General features: G+C 39.3%; 1 protein-coding gene across 2 annotated transcripts in view; it reads left to right on the forward strand.

Annotated features, from left to right (window-relative positions):
- Fat3 (FAT atypical cadherin 3) overlaps nucleotides 1–25,426 on the forward strand; it is a 483,199-nt gene that overhangs the window by 341,931 nt on the left and 115,842 nt on the right. For both annotated transcript variants that reach the window (XM_027951397.3, XM_071617163.1), the window contains exons 4-5: nucleotides 20,116–20,430; nucleotides 22,863–23,073. In XM_027951397.3, the coding sequence (XP_027807198.2) occupies nucleotides 20,116–20,430; nucleotides 22,863–23,073 (526 nt within the window). The remainder of the gene's footprint in view (nucleotides 1–20,115; nucleotides 20,431–22,862; nucleotides 23,074–25,426) is intronic.

Consider the following 25,426-nt stretch of genomic DNA (forward strand, 5'->3'; position numbering starts at 1 on the left):
AATCATGGCAGTTTGGTTCACACAGGGGCATTTCCTGGAAGATGATGTCACTGTCTTAGAACAAAGTCATTTGCATTAAGACCATTTCATAAGGCCACTGTCATGAAAGTCATTATTTATACAGCTTTTATTCTCTAATTCTTAGCCACCTCAGAAGTCCACTGAATACTAAATCCTTTGTTCATTCTAAGTGTTTATGTGTTTAACTTATGGACACAGATCATTCAAAAATCAATGATTAGAAGGTAAATGAGTGGACATAGATAGATAGATTCATAGATAGAAATTAATGATAACAGATAGTACTCTGCTTCCATAAATGTGTTAGCAATTGTAAAGAAAAATGAGTTTACAAGGATTCAGCATAAACACAAGCCGACATGTATTATACATTGGCTACATCTGAAACACAGCAATGGGCTTTTACATACCACCACTTGGAAAAGAGAAATGGAGAGTCATTTGCTTTGGAATCCCTAGTGCCTAACCTAGTTCCTGTCAAGTGTGAGTGCCCTATAAATATCTGCTGAATAATTAACATGGTATTTCACTTAATTCTGGTAAAATCTCTGTGTGGCACAAATTACTACTTCTATAAAACAGACCTGGGCATTGAGTCATAATTTAAAGTTGCCCAAGGTTATACAGCTACAAAGTGATAGGGAAACCAGAATTCTCATATGAACCTGTCTGTTCCGGAACATTGTTTCTCTCTTCTTCTCCATTGTCATAGAGACAGCTCTTTCAAAGGCACTTTGTGAACTTATGCACCATTCCTGCTTGGGAACTGAGTTTCTCTTTGAGATTATGGAGCACTCCTATCACAATGGGCAGCTGACCTGTTTGTGCTGACAGACATTCCATACCTCTATCTCAAGCTGCTCATGGGAAGCACTAGCAGATTGTCCAAGCTGAGATGGGCCACAGCCCACCAGCTTCAAGAAATAAATGATCGTGATATTGACTTTCATGGAACCAGTTTTGAAAGAGGCTCACCAAGTCCAGAAGTATACCCTGTGCAGAGCAAGCCATAATTCCTCACCCACAGACTATCAGACCATGTGCAGATAACCATGAAAATGACTCCCATTGATTCAGTAGGAACCAATTACACTGCAAAAGAGTGAAATGGAGTAGAAGAATGGCATTTGCAGGCAGAACAGTTAAGTGATATAAAATAAGTAATGCCAATTGACCCCTGAGATGTTTGACTAGACCCATATAAAACTGATAAGAAAATAGGTTTAGGGGATCTGAACCATCGTGGAATCCCATGCCATTAGCACTGGCCTGCCAAACTTTCCAGAAAGTTGTCAGACCTTATTTATCTACTTATACAGAATATGGTTGAAATTTCACTTTTATAAAGAAACTCATAAATTTAACAACACTTTTGAAAATATAAGATTCCTAGTATTTGAATGATGTAGTCAGAATCTGATCTATGTATTTAAAAAAATCTATTTCTCAAATGCAATCTCAGTCACTTCTTGGGTGGTCTTTCATTTTTCCTCCTTTCATATCTGTAAAAAGGAGATAAAATCCTCCTACCCTGCCCCCTTTCACTGATGTCTTTAGAAAGCTGGAACCAGACTGATTACAGGATTACAGACCTTTGTTGCCATGAAGAGACAACAGAATGTGGTTAAGGAAGAAGAAAGAGCCTTAACTATGAATTCTTTTTCTCTGATGGTTAATTTTTTTCTCTTATACCTTTCCAAAAAGGTGGCAAGGTGACATCTACTTAGAGTGCACTTAATTGCAACTTTCGGGAGACTGAAACAGTAATACCTCAGAGAATCTTCAGTCACAATTCAAAATGTTTGGAAATGCAGAAGATGAAGTGTACTGTCAGAGGAGGGGGAATAAACTGGAATTTCGAATAATCTTTCTGGTGATTACACTCTGCAACAAAGAGGGTCTACCAGCCCTGATTTTAGTCTCTGATTTCCATTCATCTGGGGGCCTTTCATTGTGATCAGGGTCTTTCTGGGTAGTCATGGTGCTGATGGTCTAAGAATAGCAAAAAGCATTTTGTTCATTATGTGGTAGCCTCAGACACAAGTAATTTGACCCTAATCTCTATCTGCAGCAATCTATAGGCAAGTTAGAAGCTTTTCTCAGAGTGACTCCATAAAACACAGTCAAAAGTGAGTGGGTATGACTCTGTGAGTGTGTTTATTTATATATAATGGAACAAAATAAAGTCATGTGAATAACAAAAACTAATCACCTAGCCATTAAGAGTTGATATTTAATTTTTGCATAGAATTGTTAAAAAAAAACAAGCAGTCAGAATTTTTGATATATTTCAATGAGCTTTTTAAAAATTCAGTGGAACTGATTACTATAATTTGAGAAGAAATAATTTTTGAATAACTGTTTTACTCATATAACTCACAAATCAGGAGTCCAAGAATAACATGGTGTTAGGAGTTGCTCATCTGTGTAATGATGTTATTAGGAAGCCCCATTCCTCAGCTCCACCCATGATGGAAATTGGATCATCCTGAATCTGGCTCCCTCTTATTTCTAAGACAGCACACAAAACAAAAAAAAGCTGCTGATTCACAGTGATATAAGATGCCGGGGTAGTAGAGAAAAATCAGGGCAAATAAACTCACTGTCCTCTAAACTTATAATTCTTACATTTGAAAAGGATGTATAAAACCTATGATCTTTTGTTCCATAGCATTTGGGGAGAAGTACAGTTCTTAAGAATAAGCAGCACATTGAGAAATCATCTGGGCAGCTTTCCAAAACAATGCAAATACATCACTCTTGATAGATTTTTAAATATCCCATTTTGAGAAAGAATTCCATAATCACCTTATAAAAAGAAAATTCAGTAATGCAGATTTCTTTTGGGGGGCATTTGATTTCCCTAACATAAAGGGTATTTCAACCAGATTTTCCAGGGCAAAGGGTGGCTTTTAAATCGGTGACCACCAGGAATTTTTAACTTGATTACTTTCATACACAGTGCATGTATACAGCCTATTCTGTCTTCCTCATCCCTTCATTATTTGTAAAGATGATTGTCTCCTCTTCAAGTTGGGAAATTCCTTTGGGTTGGAGACCACATTTGAGCTCTTCTTCACCTCCCTCCCCTCAGTGCATTCACATTCAGATCCCCAAGGGATAATTACTGAGCATGGAACACATATTACAGACAAAGAATGGATTCAAAGTATTTGAACACAAGCAATGGAATACTTTGATGGATGAGGACATACTACCCAACCTATGTAGCAGTTATTTTGATACAATTAGTTGATTCTTTTCCTAGGAATGTATATGAATTTGAGCTGATACCACATAAGTCTGCAAGGGTTTTATAGCATCAGCCTGAATTTCACAAAGTGCTAAGTCTGTTGAGACCACGCTGTCACCTTTGAGTAGAATAATTTCCAGCAAAGCTTTTGACCTTGCTGGGTCTTTTATCTCCTATCAAATGGAATTAGTATTGCTCAACTTTCCCAGTGAAGCTGTTGGTAGGATCAAATGAGATCACAGATAGGAAGTGTTCTGAAGAGGTGATATGAATGAGGTGGTCTCAGTAGTATTTTGCTACTAAAAATCCAGAACATTACAAGTCCTCACCACCCTGTGGTTTTCAAAAGTAAATTTCCCTGGCATCAGAACTACCAAACTCAAGAGCATCAAGAAAGAGCACTGAGACTTGAGCTGGCTTGGGAACCCTAGGTCTGTCCAGTCCAGGAGAAGCTGTAGAAGAGGACAGGAGTCTCATCATCAGCCTGCCCTGGATTGCAATGACATGTCCTGGGCTTTTGACCATCATGGTTCAAAACCAGATGGACCAGAACCTGGAGAACACCCATTCATCTTCACTAGGTAGCATTCAGCTGCCTAAAAGGCAATGTCCTAGATCCTCGTGCAGTCTTTTTGTTTGTATAATTTCTGGAGATTTCCAGGGAAGTCTGTAAAACCACATGCTATGGTAATGGTCCTATTCATGGAAGCATGGAAACTAATGACTTTATAAACCATCAATATCCTATTTCCATAAAGTCTTTTCAGTAATGATTTTTAATCACAAATTTCTTTCTATTTTTTATTCTAATAAAAAATCTAATCAGCTAGGGAGTTTCATACACGGATTCCTCGAACTGTCATACTGCAAGGCTTCCCCAGCCCTTCTCTATATATTTTGGTAAATTATTTTCCTCCATTGGTCTAGAATCCCAGTACACTCCCTTGACAAAGCCAGAAGGAAAAGAAAGATGCTTATTCACAAAGTTACACGTTTCAGTCTGGAATGAGACTTTTCAGGACAACTGGAGCAAATAACTCAACCTTCCGTGAGCGTGCACTGTGGTGTTAAATCTCGCCAGTGCTTGGCAGTCTCCACTGCCTCTCACACATTCTGTAATGTGGTTTGGGAATATTTCTCCCAAAGTGCTTTTGCCATAAAGTAAAAATAGCTTTGGCTGCCCGCTAAATAGAGTTCTTACAAAGAGACATTCATTATTCATTGCTCACTTTTCTCCAAGGCTGCCCACTAGGGATTGCAGAAGGTTTTACACATAGGTACTTGTGGTCCTGACCTTCTGAGAAGAGCATTTTGGGAGGAAGTGAAGGAAATAGGACTGACTTGGCAATGTCATGCCCTGCTTTGCAACCAGAATGGTGAAGATATATCTGTTCATCTCAGGGGTGCCTCTGGCCTAAGTTAATACAGCTCATAGTAGGGAGTTAATTTTTATCATCATTATAACACACTGAAAATAAACTTCAAGGCTGGAAAATATCATCTGTAAAATCTACTTTTATTGTGTTTTTACTCAGCAAAGAAGCTGAGTACTTACTGGAAATCTTTCTTTTCAAATGTCTTTCCAGTGTTTTGGCTAGGCAAACAGCTATTTCTGGAGTTTACAGATATACAACGAAGTTATACATTTTTAATTGACTCCTGGGATGGTGTGATTTATCTTTCATGATTTAGCATATTTAATGTAGTTTGCTTTTGACATGGGCAGAAAGTTCCCCAGCCACAGTTTTTATTCTACTTAAGCCTGATGATAGAGCCTGTCTGGGGCTTAATAAAGAGAATGTTCTTTAGCAATCTGCCCCTATTTTTGAAGAGCAAAAGTGAAGAATCATTCTAAGGATTTAAATGGAATTTAAGCTTTTTTTCAGTTTTTTAAATTGTTCTTTTAGGATATTATTTATTCTGAATCCATATGATTGGATGGTCAAAAGAAAAATGCCCCCCTCCATGAAGATATTTTAGAAATAATATAAATGCTCAAAAGAAGACTACTGCTTTCTTTTCAAAAGTCATTTCAAATTTCCAGGAATTCATAACAAAGGGAATACTAAAACATCCATATGATTTTTTGTTTCTTCCTTACTATAATATTAACATTTCAGGTTTTTTTGCTTCCTTGGTCAATTTTGTATTTTATATCTCTGATGGGTTTCATTTTCTGGATATGAAAATTTATTTCACTGTTAATATTTTTCATGTTTGAGTTTTACTATCTTTGGCAGTTTACTTCTTCCATACATTTCCTTCACTCATTCTGATGTCGGTCTTGGGAATGGAAAGATGAAAGACATAATTCCTGACCTCAAAGAACTCACAGGCCTACTTTTGGTGGAAACAGTTTTACACAGATTCCAGGCAGTTTGATGCAAATCAACATGAATTTTGAAGGAACCCAGAGGAGAAAGAGTTTAGACTTACGACTGACTTTCTATCTTGAAGGCAAGAGCTAGTGAATATAAATACACATGTAATGAATCTTCTGGGTATGATACATGATAAATACTTCCTAAGTATTGGTTATTGATAGTAATATTCACCCTTGAATTCATCTGTCTCAGTCTAGTTAGGTATACCAAGTTAGTCTTTACTTAAAACTTACATATACTCCATGTCATCTTTGTGAAAGTAATTAAGATACTTTCAGAATCGAAGATGAAGCAGCTTTCTCTTTTAGCAGCTGTATCCTGAGATGTATTTCCCCAGGGATTTTAATTTTATTATGTGTAAAGAATAAATACAACCTGTTGCGTGATGAACACAAGAATACACAGGGTTTTTAATAGCTCTGTTAATGAGATAATGAATAACATTTGTTTCTAACCGACAGGATATCTACCTAATTTATTAGCAATCTAAGATCCTTGCTATGACTCAAAATTAAAATAACATGCCATTAGGAGTAGGAAAGCAAATTAGGATAAATAATTTTTTCACTGATGCAAGGCCCTTTTCCTCACGTCTCTGATGAAAACTAACAGGAAATGGCGTTCCTTCAGCATCTATTATGTTTCAGGACACCGTTCTGAATATTGACTTTTCCGTGGTTGATGTGCCTTTGTCTTCACCCTAGGCAACTTACAGGCTAGTTAAATGCAGGAATGTTAAAGAGAACAGATACATAATTCTTAGATGTGTGATTTGGGAGCACATTGGTGTACGGACAAAGTCAAGGAAAGCCCAAGAAAGAGTAATTCCACCTGAGCAGCATATAGGAACAAAGAGATACATCAGTTATCAGAGGAGTTTGTGAAAACTACAAAAGTAAGAGTGTAAAGGACATTCCACGTGATGGGAACCCCAACTGAGTTACAAGGACCTTGAAGTACATACTCCACGTTGAATGACAAATAAGCACAGGTAAGCTCCACAGAGGAAGGAAGCTGTTGTGCTTAGCACTGTACACCCAGTGTCTGAAACACTGTGCTTCGCAGGCACTTTAGTGTGTGTTGAATGGAGTGATCTGATTGTCTGCATGATTAGCACTTTAGGTGTAGAGTGCCTAGAAACCAGAGGCTACAGATAGCCCAGTGGACAAGTTGTTCCGATACTGAAGGATCTTATATGTTAATGTGAGAGAGTATGGACTTCTGGTACTTAAGGACTCCCTAATGTACTTTGAAATGTCTGAACAGAAGGATGTTATAAGCAACACTCAAAATTTCTTCCATCTAATGCGTTTGAGAATACTGGGTTAAAAACAAAGTTAAACCAGCGTTTTTGCTTAGACTTTCTCTGAACCTTTACTCTGGTCATGTGCATTATAAAGTTCTAAGAGGGGATCTATACTATTCTTCAAACATCTAGAGTCCAGGACCTTCCTTTAAGGCAATAAGCTTGCAGGTCTAGTGTTCTTCACAACTCATTTCACAACTCATGAAATTTATTCTAACAAGGAGCCATTAAAACCTTTCAGAAGGGTATTGACATGGTCTGAATTTAATTTTAGATGACTTTTTGTTCTTCTAAGGAGTGGAATGGGGTAAGGCAGGATCGGAGGTAGCGAAAGCAGGCTAAAGACAGGTGTGACAGTTTAGACCGTAGATGATGGAAGCCTGACTCCTAGAACAAAGAAGGGGACAAGAGAGAGCGCTGGTATTTCAGAGGTAGACTCTGATATTTCACAGGGCACTGAATGTGGCCCACATTCTTTGTTGCCAAGTTTTGTTTCCAGTCCTCATCCTGAGGACCTATCTAATTCATAGCTGTTTGTCTCTCTGGTTAATGCCTGATCAGATGTTCACAGGTAGCAAGAGGAGTGACCAAGATGACTCACATTTTTAGTCTAAATGATTGCATGGCCAAAGATGTCTGACTTTTTCCTCACACTTCTTTTAATTTTTCTAAAATCTGAAATCATGATTCCTAGGGAAGGAATGATGACTGTGCAACCCTTTTGCTCTGAAGAGGCTCTGCCCAGAGCAAAAGTTTTATCTTTACTAGGCGTTAAAAGATATGTACTGTCATGCCAGATATATTGTTACCATGACCTTGCAACTCCAGTGCCTTCAGAGCCCACTCAATCATCATAAATAAGTGAAGTGTGTAGCAAGCTCAGTGTTTGCATATTAAATTTACATGAAACTTCTTCATTTAAAAAAAGAAATGTATTCCCTTCCATTCATCTTTAAATATGCACTCTTCTCCATCCATATTTTATAACCATTTTTGATAGGAACATTTCTCTATTCTAACAAAAACTTCTGCACTGTAGGGGTGATGAATGACAACTGATGCATCTGCAGTGTCAAAGACACAATGGAGATTGGTGAGCCAGTTATTTTGATTTTTCTAGAGAAAGAAAAAGAGTTTGAAGTTTTATGTGAAATCGCTCTCATTTTAAACATTTTTTTCAAAACACTCTATGGGCCAAATAAAAAGCATTATCTCTGAGTTCACAATCTCTACCTTAATCAGTATGTGCTTTTGCTTTCGTACATACATGAGGTCTAATTCCTATATTTTGTTAAGTTTAAAATTCATATTTTTAGGGTGGACAAGATATTAAATGACCTGCTAAGTTGCCCTGTATAAACCTATGTTGAATTGCTAAGTAAGAAGAGAAAAACCATGTTTCCTGAGTCAGTAATTTAAACAGGGTCCTTATTCTTGTATTAGTTCTTGACCGTGGTGCCTGGTGGAAAGGTGAGTGCTGAAATCCAAACAGCATCATCATTGGAGCTAAAGCATGAGAATCTGCCAAGATCAAAATATCTGAAATCCAGGGTGAAGTCCAGTGCTGTGAAATAAAAGTGAAACCACCAATGCTTACTTTCCAATGGCTTTAATACCTGGAGGATTCCATTTCATACAGAGAGGAATGTGGAATACAGTATTAGCTAAGGCCTCCATGTCAGGGGAATTTTGAACTAGTTCAGGGAGGCTCAGTCCTGCAGCTAACATGATGTCACATCTTGGTTCATAGCAGAACTCTTAATGACACACATGTAAGCACAAAGATTAGACCCATCTGTTTGAAAGGGGGAGTTAGCACATGGGTGGTAATCACCATCCTTCTAAAGAAACTTTGAGGAGGTGTTTAGTTCCTGCTGATAGGGAAGATTAGAATCAAGCAAGTTTTGTGAATAGAAAATGATGAGCAGATGAGGCTGGAAGGAAATGGAAATGTGATGAGATTAGTAGCTGATGCATACCTCTCTGCAGGGGGGAAAAAAAAAAGCTTTAAGAGACCTCAGGCTGGGAAATACTTTATTTCCTGAAGTACAAGGAAGAGATTTGGACAAAGCTGTAATATTAGAAGTCACTGCCAAAGTGAATTGGTCAAGGATCCTTCTTAAAAAACTGTCACTTAAAAGTTGTGGATCTAAGCATGGTGAGGAAAAGATTTCTTTGTCACTCTGAGATGCCAGATTCACACATGCATTCAACCAAAAAATATTTATTGAAACTACTTATGTGGTAGCCCTATGCAAGACCCTGAGAGGCTCACAAACTTTTGTACATCGACACCCTGTAGAAGACAGACCACAGGTTCTCAGAGGGGATTTCTGGATGGATTATGATCTGATTTGTCCTGAAGCTTCCCAATATTGTGGCTTCTCTTAATTGTAGTGAGAAAAAAAGAAAGGCCACAAAAATGATTAGTGTGAATCAGTGGCCCCAAGAACTAGGTTCCCTGGTTCCTTAGGAAAACAAAATTTCTGAAAGGAAGTTCGAAGCAAACTCTTATTGGAAGATTTTTCTCATAGAACTGGCAATCATAACATTTAATGAATGGTTTTCTTGTTTCCATCTAAGCAACTTTCCCTGAATGGAATATACCCATTTTCTTTAGGAAACTGTTCCATGCTTTCTAGATCCACCTCTTCCCCAAATCCCCGCTTTCTTATTTCTTTCATTTTCTTCTTTTCTATCTCACTCCCTCCTTGAATCCTTTTATCCTTTCTTGATTCTTCCTTCTTCTCTTTCTTCTTTCCTTTATTTCCTTTTTTTTTCTTTTTCTGATTTCAGAAAAAAAAAACTTCTTATAAAAATAAACCACTCCATAAATTCATTCAACATGGTATGTATACATTTCTAAAAATCTGCTTTGATGAAATTAGAAAGAGCAAGTCACAATCCACTCAACTCAACTATACCTAGTAAATAGCCACCACAGAATGGGGAAGGTGGAGGAGGAAATGACCGGGATCTCCCCATCTCCAGTTGATTTCTTAATTCCAAAGTTATAAGTCAAATAGTAGAAATCACATGTATTGAAACTAAGGGGAGGTTGTTTAATGCTGGCTTCCTCTTGCTTTTCTGTCTTGGAAAATGTGAGGGATGGTACAGGTTAATTTTATTTCTATGATTTCACCTTTCAGAAAGTTTATCTCTAAGAGTTGCTGCTCCTTTGAGACCTACCCTTTAATTTACCATTTGCCCGTAGTTTTCTTTATAGAAATGGCAGGAAGCGCTTGTCTTTCCAGGACTGTGGTAGTCTGAGCTCATGGGCAGGAAGATCTGTATTCCAGCCCCAGCCTTTACATCCACTCCTGAGTATTCTTTGAGAAGGTCACTTCCCTGTTTCTCCACCTGTGAAGATGAGATAAAGTTACTTTCAACTTCTCTGTTATCTTGGGAGGATTAAAGTATTTAATGTTTGTGAAGCATTTTGAAGATAAAAAGTAGAGAGTAAATATAAGGTCTATTCTAAATCTGTTCTTTTATATAAAGACCTCAGCATTTAGGAAAATACCTAAATTAAAACTTTTAATATATATGTATACATACATGCACATACATATGTATGTGTACATACTCATCTATGCATACACACAACTGAATATCTGAATTCAGATGAATTTATGAATGCATGATGTGTTCAAAGCTCAAAAGCCAACCTGGAATTGTGGAACCAATCTCTTAGAATGATTGAGGTTACTTCTAGTAAGATGATGTTGGGCTAATAAACTCATCCACCTGGACCTCAGTTTCCTCATCAAAATGGGTGAAATGAACCAGAATGATGTCTCAGTCCCCTTTCCACAGGTGTTCTCTTAATATTTCTTGGCTTTCCTGAGTATAATAGAGGTAAGGAAGGAGAGTTTCCTTTACCCTGAAGTTCTTCTGTACATAAGAGAATATGGTAAGTATAAGAAAATGATCTCTATTTATTTCCATACTGTGAGCTAACACGGAATGGAGACACTCAGTCACACATGAATGGTGAAGACTGCACTTGACTTACAACTGGTCTTGTGAGGAACTAGTGAACATAGACAGGCATCCTCACTACAATTAATTTTCAACAGCTACAGCATCTAAAATTGTGCCAGTGGGAACTGTTTCTTGTATTCAGCAACCTTCATAGATATATTTTTAAATGTAATCATATCCAAGAACAGGGTAACAAATTTGTATTTTTAGTAATTATCAGAGGGTTTCCCAATGTTTTCTCATATTGATGCACCTATAAAATTATATTTGCACAATTCCTTTAGGTAAAGGGAAGGGGGAAAAACCACATACAGGTGACTAACCTAATGGTCCATCCAACCCTGGGGCTCAGTCTTGCTCATCTCCCCAAGAAATAAGAAATCAGTATTGCAGCACATCTGAAACCTACTCACCACATGTGTCTGGATGCTCTGCCTTAATTTAATTGGCTTTATCTTTAGATTTCTTTCTTGCCCAGAACTGTCATCTACATCCTAAGACTCTTGGTAAAGAGAGGAGAGAGGAATAAACATTTTAAGCATCATCTTCTTCTTTAGAAGAGTAGCAGGTGTTAAAGTAGTTCATAAAAACAACCAAGAGGATCAGAATAAAGACACAAAGGACTGGGGAAGAAGAGGAGTTGTTACCATGATAGGGAAAGGACATGTGACAACCAAGTCTGAATGCACAGAGGTTTGGTATTTGGGAGGTTACACCCAGAATGCAGTATTCAACCTGAACAGAGGCAGACTGATAGTAACAGGTAGAGATTAGGAGCATAGACCCCAGGCCAGGTTGAAGTACTGATCAGTAGTATAGGAATAATATTTGCACCTCCCCTTGGATAGATGAAAGGATAGATAGTTCATATTTGTTTGTAAAGATAAATAGTTCTTTTGTTGTTGTTGTTAAGCACTTAGACGAGTGTCTGATACATGGGAAATATGGAGATCATGATAAATAAGAATAACAGAGAAACCAAGACTGTACAGTCCCTCCTCCCTCTCACGTCAAAAGGACAAAGCAAATTTTGTGAGAGAGTTGAAGATTTAGCAGTTCAACAAGAGTGGACAAGTATCTAGCTGCATTCAGTAAGTTTGAGTCTCAAGCCTTGGGGTGCTGAAAGAAGTTGTCACCGTGCCCGCCCCCCCCCCCCACAACCTGATAGGTTCTAAGCAATGGAGGAAGAGAACACGAAAGGTGCCCAAAGACTGAAGACAGTCCACAGTGGTTCTAGTTATCAAAAGAGGGGAAAGACTTGATTCTAGAAGCACAACTAAGAGCTTATTGCAGATCCAAAGCCATATTTGGGGAGAGAATGTGAAACATATGGTTAACAGATGCTGTTAGCTTAGCTGTACAGGGTAGGGAAAAGAGCATGAGCTGTGACGCCAACCTGACTTGGGTGCAGACTGGCATTCTGTCACTTACTGGCTGAGCGGCCTTCTGCAAGTTTCTGAACTTCAGAGCCTTCTTATCTGCAGCCATAGACTAGAAATGGAAAGGCCTATAGGACTCGTGTGGAAAACAATGACAGTCTGATGTAAATTGTCACACAGAGGCTTGAGCGTAGTTGGTAGACAATAGTGACAACAGTGTAGGTTGAGTATCCCTCATCCAAAATGTTTAGGACCACAAGAGTTTGGGATTTGGGAATATTTGTAGACATGTGATGATATATCTTAGAAAGGGACCCAAGTCTAAACACAAAATTCACTTACATTTCATATGCAACTTATATACAAGGCCTGAAAGTGATTTTAAACCATATTTTTTGTATGCCTATTTTTTTATTACAGTCCCTTGCATGAAGTAGGTCCACTGTGGAAAGTCCCATTTGTGCTATTGTGTCAGAGATGAAGAAATTTCAGATTTTTATCATTTTGAATATCAAATTTCCAGATTAAGGGTGATCAACATGTACAACTAAAGGGACAGCAGAACCTAATGGCTTAGACCAGGGTCAGAAAACTTTTCTATTCAGTATCAAATAGCAAGTACTTTAACTTTGTTATCCTTGCAGTCTCTACCTGATCTATTCAACCATGCCTTCGTGGTGGGAAGTAGACCCAGATAATATGTTAGTGAATGGGCATGGCAGCATTACTATAAAACTTCATTCACAAAACCAGAGCCCCCCTTGTTGGTACAAACATGTAAACCCAAAAGCTCAGTAAGCCAAGATAGGAGGATTCAAGTTCAAACCCACTGTTGGCAACTTAGGGACACCCCATCTCAAAATAAAAAATAAAAAGGGATAGAAATATAGCTCAGTGCATAAGCACCCCTGGATTCAATCCCTGATAGCAAGAAAATTAATTAATTAATTAATTAACTAATTAATTAATAAAACAAGCAAGAGCCAAATTTGGTCTACAATTTGCTGATCCCTTGTTTAGAGCCAAATTTCCAGTTTGAAACAAGTTGCTGCCATTTGCAAGATGTGTTACCTTGGCCCAGACCAAGTTCACCTTCCTGCTGTGTCTGATGGAAGCAATAATAGTACCAACTTGGTGGTAGCACTGAAAGAGACCTTGTGTGGGCTGTGCTGCTCATGGTGTGTGAACACATGGCACCTGTTGTCCTTATCCCCATAGCCTGGAAGAGCAAACAAAACGGCCTATCAGATGACATTAAGGAACGAATGTAAAACCCTGCAAGAGGAAACCACCCACTTACAGTTTATTGCTTTATGCAGGAAAAGACCTAATTGGTTCACTTCTTCCATATCACAGATTTGTGTGAAATGGCTGCTGCCTAAAATAAGCATAGTCAGGAGCTGAATTTATAGAGGTGAGATTCTCTCCTGGACAATGGAGGTATTTTGCCCAGGTCTGACTTAGGTGATTCTGCTGTTATTGTGCCTTGGCCATCATATTTTAAGAATGAAGGTGGTATGTGGGAAAACATCCTGAAAGACATTAACAGAATTATGAATAATGATTATATGAATTTGAGTTTTTCAGTTTCAGTTAAGCATTCTCAAACATTTTTTATGCGTACCAAAACATAGCCACTCAAATTATTTGACCCTTATCCCATCTGGATGTGGGGTTTATAAATTTGCTTCTTAAACCTGAATTTTGAGACTGTTGGACAATGGGATATGGCACAGGTCATGCTTTGCCAGTTTGTGAGCCTAGTTTAAGAAGTTGACCACTGCCTTTCTAACCTTTGACTGTTTCTCTTAGAACCTAGCTAAGGTCACAGCCCATGGCTATAACCAACCAAAAATCAGATGACTACAGGCACCTTGACTGCAATTGCCTAGGAGGTTCCAAATAAGAATGCCTCATTCAATTCCTAGAATCATGGGAAATAATAAAAAGATTCCAGTTATTTTAAGCCATCTAGTTTTGTCTTCCACAGTAATAAATAACTGATACAACATGGAAGAGGAATCTGTTTTTTTAATAATTACAAACAATAATCCTGGTCTGTGGGAAGCTATAGGCCATCAAGAATTAGGATGTACAGGCAGGTAAATCTGGATTCAGCATTAAGAGTTTCATGAGGTGTTTGTGAGAGAAGGGTGATCTGGAGAGAAAGGAACCCTATACACTGCTGGTGGTTATATATTCTAGTATAGCCATTATTTTAAAAAATAGGTTCTCCCCAAATTATAAATAGAACTATAATATGATCCAATAATCCCACTTCTGGGCATGCATCCAAAGAACACAATATGTTGAGCTGTACACTCCCATGTTCATTGCAGTATTTTTCACAAAAGTCAGGAAATGGAAACAACCAATGTGTCCACCAAACTGACAAATGGGTAAAGAAAATCTAGTATATACACAATGGAATACTATTCAGCCATAAAAAGCATGTCATAACTACAGATTTCTCAATATCTATCAATTTTTGAATTTATGAAGTTCTTGTGTCTCCCAAGAAGAGACTTCAAAACATATCCCTATTTGTAACTGTGTCAAGGGGCCTGTATTGGGACCTTCTGGCTCTGCCTGGCATTTGTAGACCACAAAGGCACCAAAGAGGAATAAAGTGGGTTTTACTGTCTTTTCAGTGTAACTGAACTATTGTGTTTTCTTTTGTTACATGTTAGAAGTTAGCACCTTTAAAAGCTAATTTTTCAGGATTTGATTAATTGCTAGGACCACTGATTACTGATCAGTGACAAGAGGAGTAAATCTAGGTTAGCATGGCCATATTCTCTTGTCAGCTTGTGACAGCAGAATACACATGAATCACTGCTGAACAATGGCTCATCCCTTACATCATTAATGAAAAATTATGCAGAGGAGGAGGTAAAGGGTATTTACCTCAGTTAGTTTTGCTTCAGTCCCCAGTACTCCTATTCTTTCCACATGGGCTAGTTCCAAAGAGTGGGTTGAGACCTAGGGCAGCTTGAAGTAGGAAATCTGAGCATTGAAAATTAATATTCTAGGTACAAACATAGCAGGGAAAATGAAGGGATTTAGAGAAATTACAATGGAAATTAAAACTTGAGGGTGGTAACATGCTTCAGCAAACACTTAAAAAGAGTACACAGCATTCCAAGAAAGAGTTGAAAAAGGCAGGGTCCTTGCCTTGCAGCAGCTCACAGTGTACTGAAGAAGCCAAATTACATGAATAAGTCATTTCAGTAAATTGTTGACAAACGTCCACTAATGCAAGCACAATTTGAGAAGTGGCTGACCATTGTTTTGCATGAGCTTGGGCTTGGTATTACTCTCAGTGGTATGAAGTGGGTATAAAACCAAGTGCATGGTTAAAACCACAGCTTTCTCCACCATCATTAATAGACTCATATAGGAGGAAGAACTTGCTTAGTTCTCACAGAGACCCTTCAGTGTCTGCATGTTCATTCCCTTTATTATCATAGTGATGAGTTTTAGGTACATCAATTTTTGATTTCATTTAACAGCATTCACTTGGCATTTAGAGGTTACCAGGTGCCAGAACATAACAATGACTAAGACACAGTCCCTGACCTCAGGTTGCTTACAGTCTGAAAGGACTGAATGGAGGTCAATGAGCAAATAGACATTTAAGATGCAAGATGATAATCAGTGTCTTAGAACCACGCATTCAGTGAGAAGGATCATCAGGAGGACACTGCCTTCAATCTGCAAGAGAGAGGGAATAGCTCCCCAGAAGTGTGTGCACTGAAGCTTCTGGAATGAGTCAAGTGTATTTCCAAGACAAGGCATCCCATGGAGACAAACAGCTGCTCAATGGAATGGAGGTGTAGAACCTAGCATGCAGAGACTACCCGAGCTCACCAGATAACTGAACACAGGTGGGAAAAGGTCAGAGAGGGAATAATGATTATCAAAGGCATCCAGAGAATCATCTTCCAGGAGCTCTTGAGGAGTGTTGTACAGGTCAGTGGCATAATCAAATTTCTGAAGAAGAATTAATGTTTTACAACAAAGGCAAAATCTGGGGGCAGGAAGACCAAGACATGACAGCTGGCCAACTAAGATGAAAATAAAACCCATCCTAGGGCAGTGTTGCCTGAGAGATTGGCATGGGAGATGATGCACATAAGATACTTGACGGCCTCCAAGTTTGAATAAATGTGGCTAGTTCAACTATTAGTGCATACCCAGGACCCTGGTGGACACCAGTATGTGAGAAGGTGTGAGTGTCATCCAATGAGACCATGAATAAAAGAGGAGGAAATTTGAGAGTAATGATTTCACATTGTTTCCCCTGGAGAGTTCAGGTGTACCTGAGAAGTTCAGAAAGAAGATTCCAGTAAGGAATTAAACATGATGTTTCAGCAAGCATGGACAAGAGATGATGCAAAATGGAGAGTTATCAAAATATAGTTAAAGCCATGAGTAAGGAGACAGAGAAGTATATGACCAAAAGATTGGAAAGGTTTTCAGTGCTATGTTATGGGACCTTGAATTATCTCACAAGGTTTTACAAGGTGAAACTGCTTTGTCTAAAGAAATTGTCCAAGTAGGACCTGAATTACAGTTCAATTCATTAAACAAGCATTTATAGAGCATGTTGTCTAGACACAGGAGGAGGGCAATGAAGAAACAAGCAGGGTTGGCCTTTGCCTTTGAGAAACCTATCTCCTTACATGGAGTCCTCATTATTTTCACAATAATAAGCACTACAGAAGAATAGTATTTAAGAGTACAATGTCACTCTGTCTCTGAGGTAGCAATCCTGGGAAAGTGACATGTCAGCTGGACTTAAAGGATGAGTGAAGGACAGGGATGGCATTCCAGGGGAGAGTTCTTGGGTCCCTGAGGGGTGCCACTGTGGCCTGGGGAAGCCAGGGGATTGGGTGCTTGTGGTGAGGTGGTGACATAGGTGACTCACTCCCCTTGGCACACGGCCATGGGCAGAGACTGCAAGACTTGGGCTTGGAAACCAGGTCTGCTCCAAAGAGCATTTTTGTAAGCAGCAGGACACTCCGATAGGCAGGATAGCTCTTTGCTCAGCAGCTACCAGGCCTCAGAGTCCAGGGCAGGGCATTTATGGACAGTCAGTGAGGAGAAGGCAAAGGGTTTGTGCCTGTTGAAGACAGTGTCAGTTGTCTAAACTTGGAAAGGGGCTGTTCTAGAAGTAAGGAGAGGCAGAGTGGTTGAGCAGCTAAGAATCAATGTGTTTTGGTCAACACAGCTCACCGGGGAGGATTAACGTTTGTGTTCAGCAACAGCTGAATGTGCCTCTTTAGATCTCTGCCTGTCTAGGAAAAAGCTCAAAACTCCATATCCAGCCCTGGCACATATTGGCCCTGAGTGGTTCTTTTGTGAAACACAACAAACCAAGTGGGAAAATAACCTTGGAAGGAAACTTGATTGATTTTTCAAAGAAAGCAGGAACTTCTATGAAAACTTATCCTACATCTACTAAAGCTATCCTTCCTGACAGCTTGTAAGAGAAAACAAACGAGATTGTGATTCCATTTTGGGGAAGAAAAAAAAAAAAGCTTTTAATTTGTGGCCTTATTTTCAATTCTTCCAGTCAGATTGTTTGACTAGAAGAAAAAATGGCTGATCAGGCATACTGATTCATTGTTGTTCTTCTTCTGTTGATAACTGAGCACATCTTTACATTCCTTTTAGTCTCCAAATACATATTTTGAAATAATAAACTGTCTTATTCAAGGTAATGATTCAATATAGTTGCTTCTCAGTTTTTGTGTGTAAACAATGAAATACTGAAATTTTAACACCTTAACATTAGCACTTATTAACTGTGGGGTCTGTAAGCCTCTGTTTTCTCATCTGTAAAATGGGAATAAATAAACCTCTCCAACTTACAGAAAAGCACATTTTGGAACGTGAGTGAGGTGATGGATGAAAGAGTACTTTAAAAACTGTGTCTTACCAATCAAACATTAGGTGTTAATATTTTAGTCATTTTTATCACTATGACCAACAAGAAAATTATTTACCAAAGACTTGAAGAATTTTTATATCTTCCATTAGGTCACTTATGTACTCTTCATTAGTTTCTTTCCCCTCAATTTTCATGGACACATAGGATAGCATCTTAGAGACGTGGGAATGCACATCCACCTCCCTCCTGTTTCCTAGAGAAGAAAAAAGAATACTTTGTGACTGGCAAAAAATATTTTAACTGTCAAATGTACTTAAAATCAGCCATCTTAATTGCAATGTGTACATCACAGTTTTCCTTTTGTTTCATAACAATGTTTTTAAAAAAATCACAAATTTTACACAAAGATGTCTGCTCACATTGCTGTAAGAAAATACTAGAAGCTAGGTGGTTTAAACAGAGAGATCTATTTCTCACCATTCTGGAGTGTTTAATTCTATTCAGGCTACTTAAAAAAACACTTAGACTGGGTAATTTATAGGAGGTACTTATTGCTCAAAGTTCTTGAGGCTAAGAAGTTTAATATCAGGCCATCAGCACATTCAGTGTCAGGTGAGGGCCTGTTCTTTAGAGATGGTACCTCTGGCAACTTCTTCATATGACAGGATGGGACAAACAAGTCTCATTTGCCTTTTATAAGGACACTAATTCCATTCACGAAGTCCTTATGACCTAATCATAATCTAAAGGCCTCACTTATCAATACTATTGCACTGGGGATCTGGTTTCATCCTACAACATGAAGTCTGGCAAGTCCAAGTTCAAAGTTCTGGCAGGGTTTAATCTCTGGTAAGGGATCTCTTCCTGATTTGTAGACAGCCACCTTCTTGCTGTTGGCTCATGGCCAAGAAAGATGGGGCTGCCTGGTATCTCCTACAAGAGCTCCACCCTTATGACCTCATTTAATCTAACTCACTTCCTTAAAGGCCCTATCTCCATGCAGTGATGTAGGGCATTAGACCTTCAACATACGCATTTTGAGGAGATGCAGTTGGCCTCATAACTAGATATAAATAAGAGAAGAAAATGAGTCCTAAAAGAATTTCAATGTGATAGCATTTTCCATGGATTAGAAGAAACATCCATAGGTCAACATTTAATAAGGGTTATATTTTATTATTTTATGTCTGTTTGAGACATGTATTCTAGATTCGCTACAACCAAAGAACCTAGCATATGTTATAATGTCCATCCTATTTCTTCTTTCTCTCCACTTCACACCACAATGAACCCACCTTATGGGTTCATATTAACTAACATATTTGTGCATTGCCCCCCATTCACAGGTTGAAACCTAATCTCCAGAGTGTTTATGTAAGAAGATGGGTATCTTTGGGAAGTGATTAGGTTATGAAGGATTGCCCTCATGAATGAGATTAGTGAGTGCCCTAATGAAAGAAAGACCTCAGAGAGCTAGATAGACCCTTCTACCACATGAGAACACAGTTAGAAAATGCTGTCTATGGGGATTATGTCCTTCTCCAACTCCACTGATGCCTTGACCTTGGACTTCCTAGACTCCAGAACTGTGAGAAATGCATTTCTGCTTTTAAAGACCACTAGTCAAAGGTAATTTTATATAACAACAGGGACTGCCTATTAGCCCTGCTGCCCCCTACCCTCTCTGCATGACTTCCATTGCTGGTCTTGGGGCATTCTTCCCTTTTAGGGCCCAACTATGAGAGATTCATACACATGTATGAACCAGTCGTAAGAAAGTTTCAGATGCTCTAGTGTACAAAATCAGTCTTTGTGGGGTGGGCAAGGGTAGAAGTACTGAGAATAACTTTCATTCTTTCTAACTGCATCATGCTTTCTCTTTCCAAACTCAGGTAACTGTGACAGATGGTGGTTCTTCTCCAAAACAATCAACCATTTGGGTGGTGGTTCAGGTTCTGGATGAAAATGACAACAAGCCCCAGTTCCCTGAGAAGGTTTACCAGATCAAACTGCCAGAACGTGACCGAAAGAAAAGAGGGGAACCAATCTACAGGGCTTTTGCCTATGATAGAGATGAGGGACCCAATGCAGAAATCTCGTACAGTATTGTGGATGGAAATGATGATGGAAAGTTCTTCATTGACCCTAAAACTGGCATGGTATCCTCCAGAAAGCAATTTACAGCAGGGAGTTATGATATCCTAACGGTAAGATCTTCTGAATTCCAGCAATATTGATGGGAGAGGGAGTTACTTTCTTATTTGTGTTTATTTCTTTGAGTAATACATCTTTAGAGCAAAAAGTGCAACCAATCAGATATGGAAGACTTCTTTTTGGGAGGCAAGCATAGGTAAGACCTCTTGCCTATTTTGGTGAAGCTCTTAACTAATGAAACAGTTCCCTTTCGTTGTGTCCCATAAGCCAATTTCTCCCACTCCCACAGTCTGCTGGAGCCTACATACTCAACCACACTTCCTGTGTCCTAAGTCATTTTCAAGGCACTGACCATAGACAGAAACCGAGAGTAGGGGAATAACAGAGTGATATATTTCTCCCTAATATTCAACATATCAGTCAATGTGTCCCCAAGACTTTCCAAAGAAAGCAAATTTTGTAATTGTTGACAATGTGATAGAATATGAATTTAGCTGTATAAATTGTGAGACACAAACCACAATGATGTTTATTCTGTAAAAAGTGAAGAAACAGCAAGAAAACAGTGACTAAATGTTTTGTTAAGTTAGAAAGTTAAAAATAAACACAAACCTAACACCATCTCAAGTAGAAACTTAAACTCTCATAGCTAATGTGCCCATGTGCTGTTCCTACCCCAACCACGTTAGATATGGAATGCCTATGCTTTGGGCATAGGGTAGTGGTCATTCTTATAAGTGATGGACCTTTTCAAGGTCCCAAAAATGTCAAGAGTCAGCATCATCCAGCATCCTTTTCATTGTTCTCTGCCTTCTCTGCTGTAGACAGTCTTTATTATATTAAAAGTCCCTTGATTTTTCTTTTCACATCTATGTTCTGGAACTAGGTTCTGTCCCCTGCTCAGTACATGTCTAGAACAGTAGGCAGAGACAAGATAAGAAAGTGCCATCCTGTTTCTAACTGTTGGAAGCTTTGATGTGGTACATATTTATTACAGCTGTAAGACACTTGTGGCTGGGAAATCATTGAGGAACGGATGGATTATAATGGACACTATTGGTGCCCTGCCCAGATCTCTTCTAACACACTGGTTCATCTATCCCCAACCTGCTGTGAGTGTTGCCTGCCAAGGGCTCACAGTTGCCCCCTCATCCAGAATATAATATTTGGCTGATCCTTGATTCAAGAGATTCCACACTTCCACCCCCCACCCTAGCAGTCCACAGCCAGTATCTTAATGGAACCCAAAATACAAAAGTTCAGTCCCTTTACCTTGAGGTGGATTGACCTCTTGCAAATTCAGAGCCCTACTGACCCCCTCATCATTGCTGAAGAAAGCATGTCTCCTCAGTTTCTAAGCTAGGACCACATCCTTGCTTAGTGCCTGTCCTAATTTTTTGTCCTTTCTCCTAAAAGCACTTTCTTAAAAAAAATAAAAAAATAAAAAAAAAAAAAAAAAAAACACTTGGACTTAAATCCCTGCTTGGCTCTTAGGGAACTTGGCCCCAGGCATATATCTTTAAGCTTTCTCCTTCCCACAGGGATTTTCTGGGCAAAGCAGTCATCCATTAACACATAACAGAAAAGTGCTATGCATTGTTGCTATTTTCAAAGGCTATCACTACTGGTTCTTTACCAATCAATGTTATTTTAAAACACAATATTTAAAAATTCCTTTTTAAATTTTATTTTATTTTGTTTTGGCTTGCCTTTCTGTCAGTGTGTTCTGCACCTTGAACTTTTTGACCTTCCCGTTGGGTCCAGGACACTATAGCAGTCTCATGTTGCTGGATGAAGTCGTGCATCCCACAGCCCTTATGTGAGTGAGTTCAGGACCACAGAGGAATCACCAACTCCATCCTCCCACCATGCTGCCTCCAGGAGCCCACAATACCACTGAGAACTCTCCGTTTCTCCCTCACAGTTGACATAACTGAAGGGCCTTAAGGGCAGTTCATCTGAGTCTGTGCCTTCCCCATGCCTATCCGACTCGCCCTTCCAGGGCTCTGTAAGTGGAGAGCATCTCCAGAATGCAGCAGAAGGAAAGAGCTGCAAAACACAACCATGTGCACACACACGTTTCCACCCACAGGGATTCACAATGCACCTTATTTCCCTTTCGTCTCACCACCAGAGGGAAGGTTCAGGGTCATGCTATAAGGAATCAAATTAGCTATTCCTTTTTATATAAACTATCATCCATGCCCATAAAGCACTATAAAGTATAAGTACAACATCTGTTTTTCAAGGTTTTAATATCTGTAAAGCTGGTGGTTGTTCAGATCAGCCCCTGCAAAAATAGAGTGAGGTAGTTTCTCCCCCCATTCCAGAGTCCACTCTCCCCACATCTCCACTCTTCTCTTCCACTTGCTGACACTATGCTGAGGATAAATTCTTGGCCCAACACCATGTGAGTGACAGATTTTAACTTCCAGAAGATCAGAGTTCTAAGACATTGTTCTGTGTTCTTTCTGTGTGTGAGTAGATCAAGGCCGTGGACAATGGCCGCCCACAGAAATCCTCCACGGCCCGCCTGCACATTGAATGGATTAAGAAACCACCCCCTTCACCTATACCACTGACCTTCGATGAGCCATTTTATAACTTCACAGTCATGGAAAGTGATAGAGTAACCGAGATTGTGGGGGTGGTGTCTGTACAACCAGCCAACACCCCTCTGTGGTTTGACATAGTTGGTAAGTTCAAGGCCTCCAGAACACTATCAGGCAATGTAATTAACTGTTTGGAACAACTAGCCAAAAAAGAAAAAGAAAAAGAAAAACTAACAAAAAAGCAAAAGAAAAGAAAAAAAAATAATAATTAGTGCTGAGATTAAAAGATCCATAGTGCTGGAATGCAAAAGAGCCAGTAAAATGAATAATCGACCTGTGCTTTCGTTCCAACTCTGTAGCTCAGCTGAACAGAAAGTGCTCTCTGGCTGGATTTTCCATAGTTTGTTATTTACTGCAATCTTAATGTCTTTCTGTGTGTCATTTAAATTCTATTGTCACACTTGGCTAATCTCATTTCTAAATGTATTGATGGTACTAGACTTGCTGTCCTTCATTTCTCTCTTTTTCTTCACCTTTTTTCTGCATTCTGTTCTTTTTTTTTTCTGCTCCCGACTGCCCTGCTTCAAGGTGGCAAGCATGCTCGAGAGATGTTCTATATTCTACAGACAGCTTGTGGGCAGAACTGTTCAACAGAAGGTACCCTTAGTGCAAACACATTTGCTAAAATACAGCTATCCAATCTGCCTTTTATGGTTTTTTTTTTTTTTTTTTTTTGAAGCAAATTGAATTACATCTTTCATAACTGCCTGTGACAGGCTGAAGTGCAGCCCACAGACTTCATACATGCCTCTAACAGCTATTGCATTACTCGTATCCAATGACTCCTTTGTTTGAGGTTTGATGGGGTTTGGGTTTTGGGGGGGGGGGTTAGTTTGGACTTTTTTTTTTCCTTTTCTTTTGAGGTATGTGGGCTCTTTGTTGTTTTGTTTTTATCTTTTTGTAGGTTGGTTTATTTAACTGGGCCTTTTCCAATTGAAAAATAAATTAAAATGTATTCCAGCCCCTCTGTTTTGCAGCAGTAGTGCCATTCATAGACCAAAAAGCCCCATCAGGAGAGTCCCCTGGCAGCTGTCCATAAAAGGACGGGCAGGAAATGGAACCTAGATATATAGCCAGTAAGCCTCCTGCGCAAGCTGAATAGAGAAAGCAGATGGAAGCATGCAGGATAGACCTTGGGAGCCAACCTTTAAATTCCTTGAAAGAAAGCAAGCAAGCATGCCAGGCTGCAAAAGGAAAGGGCAAACAGCACTGCAGCCCTCCACAAAACCGGCAGGGAGAGAGGCACTGGAGAGGAAATGAGTGCCCAGGACTAGGAAACAAAATAGGCTGTTGCTAAGAAGAGAGCAGGGAGAGTGTGTGCAGGCACAGACCTGACACTGTGTTAGGCTGAAGCTGACTTCCCACGCTTCTCTGTGGGAGGCAGAGAATCCAGGAGAAAGCTGGTCTGGGGGAATCATTTCCTTCCACATGTCACTGCCTGGACAGGATGGGCAGGAATCTGCTTCTCCTCCAGGATAGCTTGGTCTGGGGAAAGCATTTAGGATGTTCCACATCTGTTTTAATGAGGCACAGAGAAAGAATGCTTCATGGCCCCCAGTCGAGCCTCAGCAGAGAGTCCTCTGAACTCCCCAAAAGAAAAAGCTTGTTTTCTACACATTTCATTTTATGAAACGATAGTAGAACACCTTTGTTTTACTTAATTAGTGTTAATCACAGCAGCTCTGCACATGGCCATCCTCATACCAAGCTTTTAATTCCTTCTTCATCTCCATTTGAAATGCATCCACTTCTGATCCATGAAAGATGCCTCCACTACTTTATCTTCTCAGTAATTTTCAGCTCATTAAGATATTATCTGATGCAGTTCTTTCTTTTCAGGTGCAACAAAGTGTTGCACCTATCAGCATCTAGCTGTCTGTTGTTGGTGCAGTATTGGTGATACTCACACTACTACTCCCAGTCAGAGTCACAAAAAATGCGTTTTCAGTTTCAGCATGTATGCCTGCTACTGGGTCTTCAGGAGCATGTGCAATACTGATTCCTTTTAAGCAGCTGAAAGAAAAGTGCAGTAGAAACCAAACAGGCAAGAGAATGCTTAATATGGAATGATTTGCCCTCTCTCATCAGCCACTGATTTCTCTCTCTCCTTCACACCTGGGTTTGCAAGCACCTCTACTACCTAAGGATTTCCTCTCTACTCTTTCCATGCATGCAAGATCCTGACCCAGCCCATCCCACCCATGCAAACTATGAAGCCATTGCTTGTTCTCAAAATTAGAAATCTTACAAGACACTTTCTCTGATGCTTACTCCGACCAACGACCTGATTATCCAGATCAGGTTTGCAGTTCTTCCAGCATTCCTATGTGTGTGTTCGTGTGTAGGGAAGCATGCCTAGTAGTACTGCATGTAACCTTACTTGAAAGTTTTTCATTCCAGATACTAGTCCTGTCCTATATTTTCATTTGCATTTATC

This window comes from Marmota flaviventris, chromosome 9 (assembly GCF_047511675.1).
Source record: "Marmota flaviventris isolate mMarFla1 chromosome 9, mMarFla1.hap1, whole genome shotgun sequence".
In the NCBI taxonomy this organism is placed as follows: domain Eukaryota; kingdom Metazoa; phylum Chordata; class Mammalia; order Rodentia; family Sciuridae; genus Marmota; species Marmota flaviventris.